Source organism: Austrofundulus limnaeus, unplaced genomic scaffold (assembly GCF_001266775.1).
Source record: "Austrofundulus limnaeus strain Quisiro unplaced genomic scaffold, Austrofundulus_limnaeus-1.0 Scaffold3213, whole genome shotgun sequence".
NCBI lineage: Eukaryota > Metazoa > Chordata > Actinopteri > Cyprinodontiformes > Rivulidae > Austrofundulus > Austrofundulus limnaeus.
In genome coordinates, this window is record NW_013955615.1 from 10,761 (window position 1) to 11,593 (window position 833).

Here is an 833-nt window from a genome sequence, read left to right on the forward strand (position 1 = left end):
ATTGTGCTCTGTACAATGACAATAAAGATCTAATCTAATCCATCTATAATAAACACTTAATGATTTATAAAGTGTTTACAGATTAATTAATAACCTAACTATTTATAAACATCTATAAGGGGAGTCTTATTGTTAAGTGGTACCAATTATTTTAATTATATTTAAGCAGGATGGTTGTAAGCAGCAGGAAAATGAAAACAGGGCGGTTCTGACAGATTTTCTCCACCTGGAGTGTCGGCCCAGCCAGGGTGCATGCAGGAGAAGTGGATCTCTTTGTGCTGAGAGGCCCACCTTTCTGTGAGGATCACCTGTTGTCTCTGTGTCACAGAAAGACAAGCACAGGTGAGTCAGATTTTACACAGAGCACAGCTCACAGTGCAGACGCTGTAAATCACTGGACTTTACTTTATTCTGGGCGTAAGCCATGGTGCCGTCAAACGTCCCCTTCTCAAACTGCAGGTCGTCCACGTTGAGCTTCTGGGTCAGCATCCCACCTGATGACACAGTGATCTGAGGAACAAACAGAAACAAATGTTAGAGTTGAACTTTTCACCTCCTCAGTTCTCAAATGACTTGTTTTTCTTTTGTTGAAACAGAAACCCACCACTCTGGGGTCCTGGACTTTCTTCAGAGCAGGAATCAGGGCCGTTGTTAGGATGTATGTACCTGAAAGTAAAGTTAAACTCACTGTTAGACTCTACTTTATTTTGAAGTTTTTTTGTTACCACACTGAAAAAAAGGATTTTTAACATTTATTTAATTTTTCTTTGAAATTTTACAAAAAAATATCAAAATCTCTAAACCACTAGAATTTATTAAATAAACAATACTCA

General features: G+C 38.2%; 1 protein-coding gene across 1 annotated transcript; it reads right to left on the reverse strand.

Annotated features, from left to right (window-relative positions):
- Positions 1-226: 226 nt before the first annotated feature.
- Positions 227-666, reverse strand: LOC106511784 (dehydrogenase/reductase SDR family member 12; the record flags this gene model as incomplete). The annotated part of the gene is given in 3 exon segments (XM_014000521.1): positions 227-317; positions 406-510; positions 605-666. Coding segments are annotated over 3 exon segments (258 nt in total), but the record flags the coding sequence as incomplete, so codon positions are not given.
- Between the last annotated feature and the right edge of the window lie 167 nt (positions 667-833).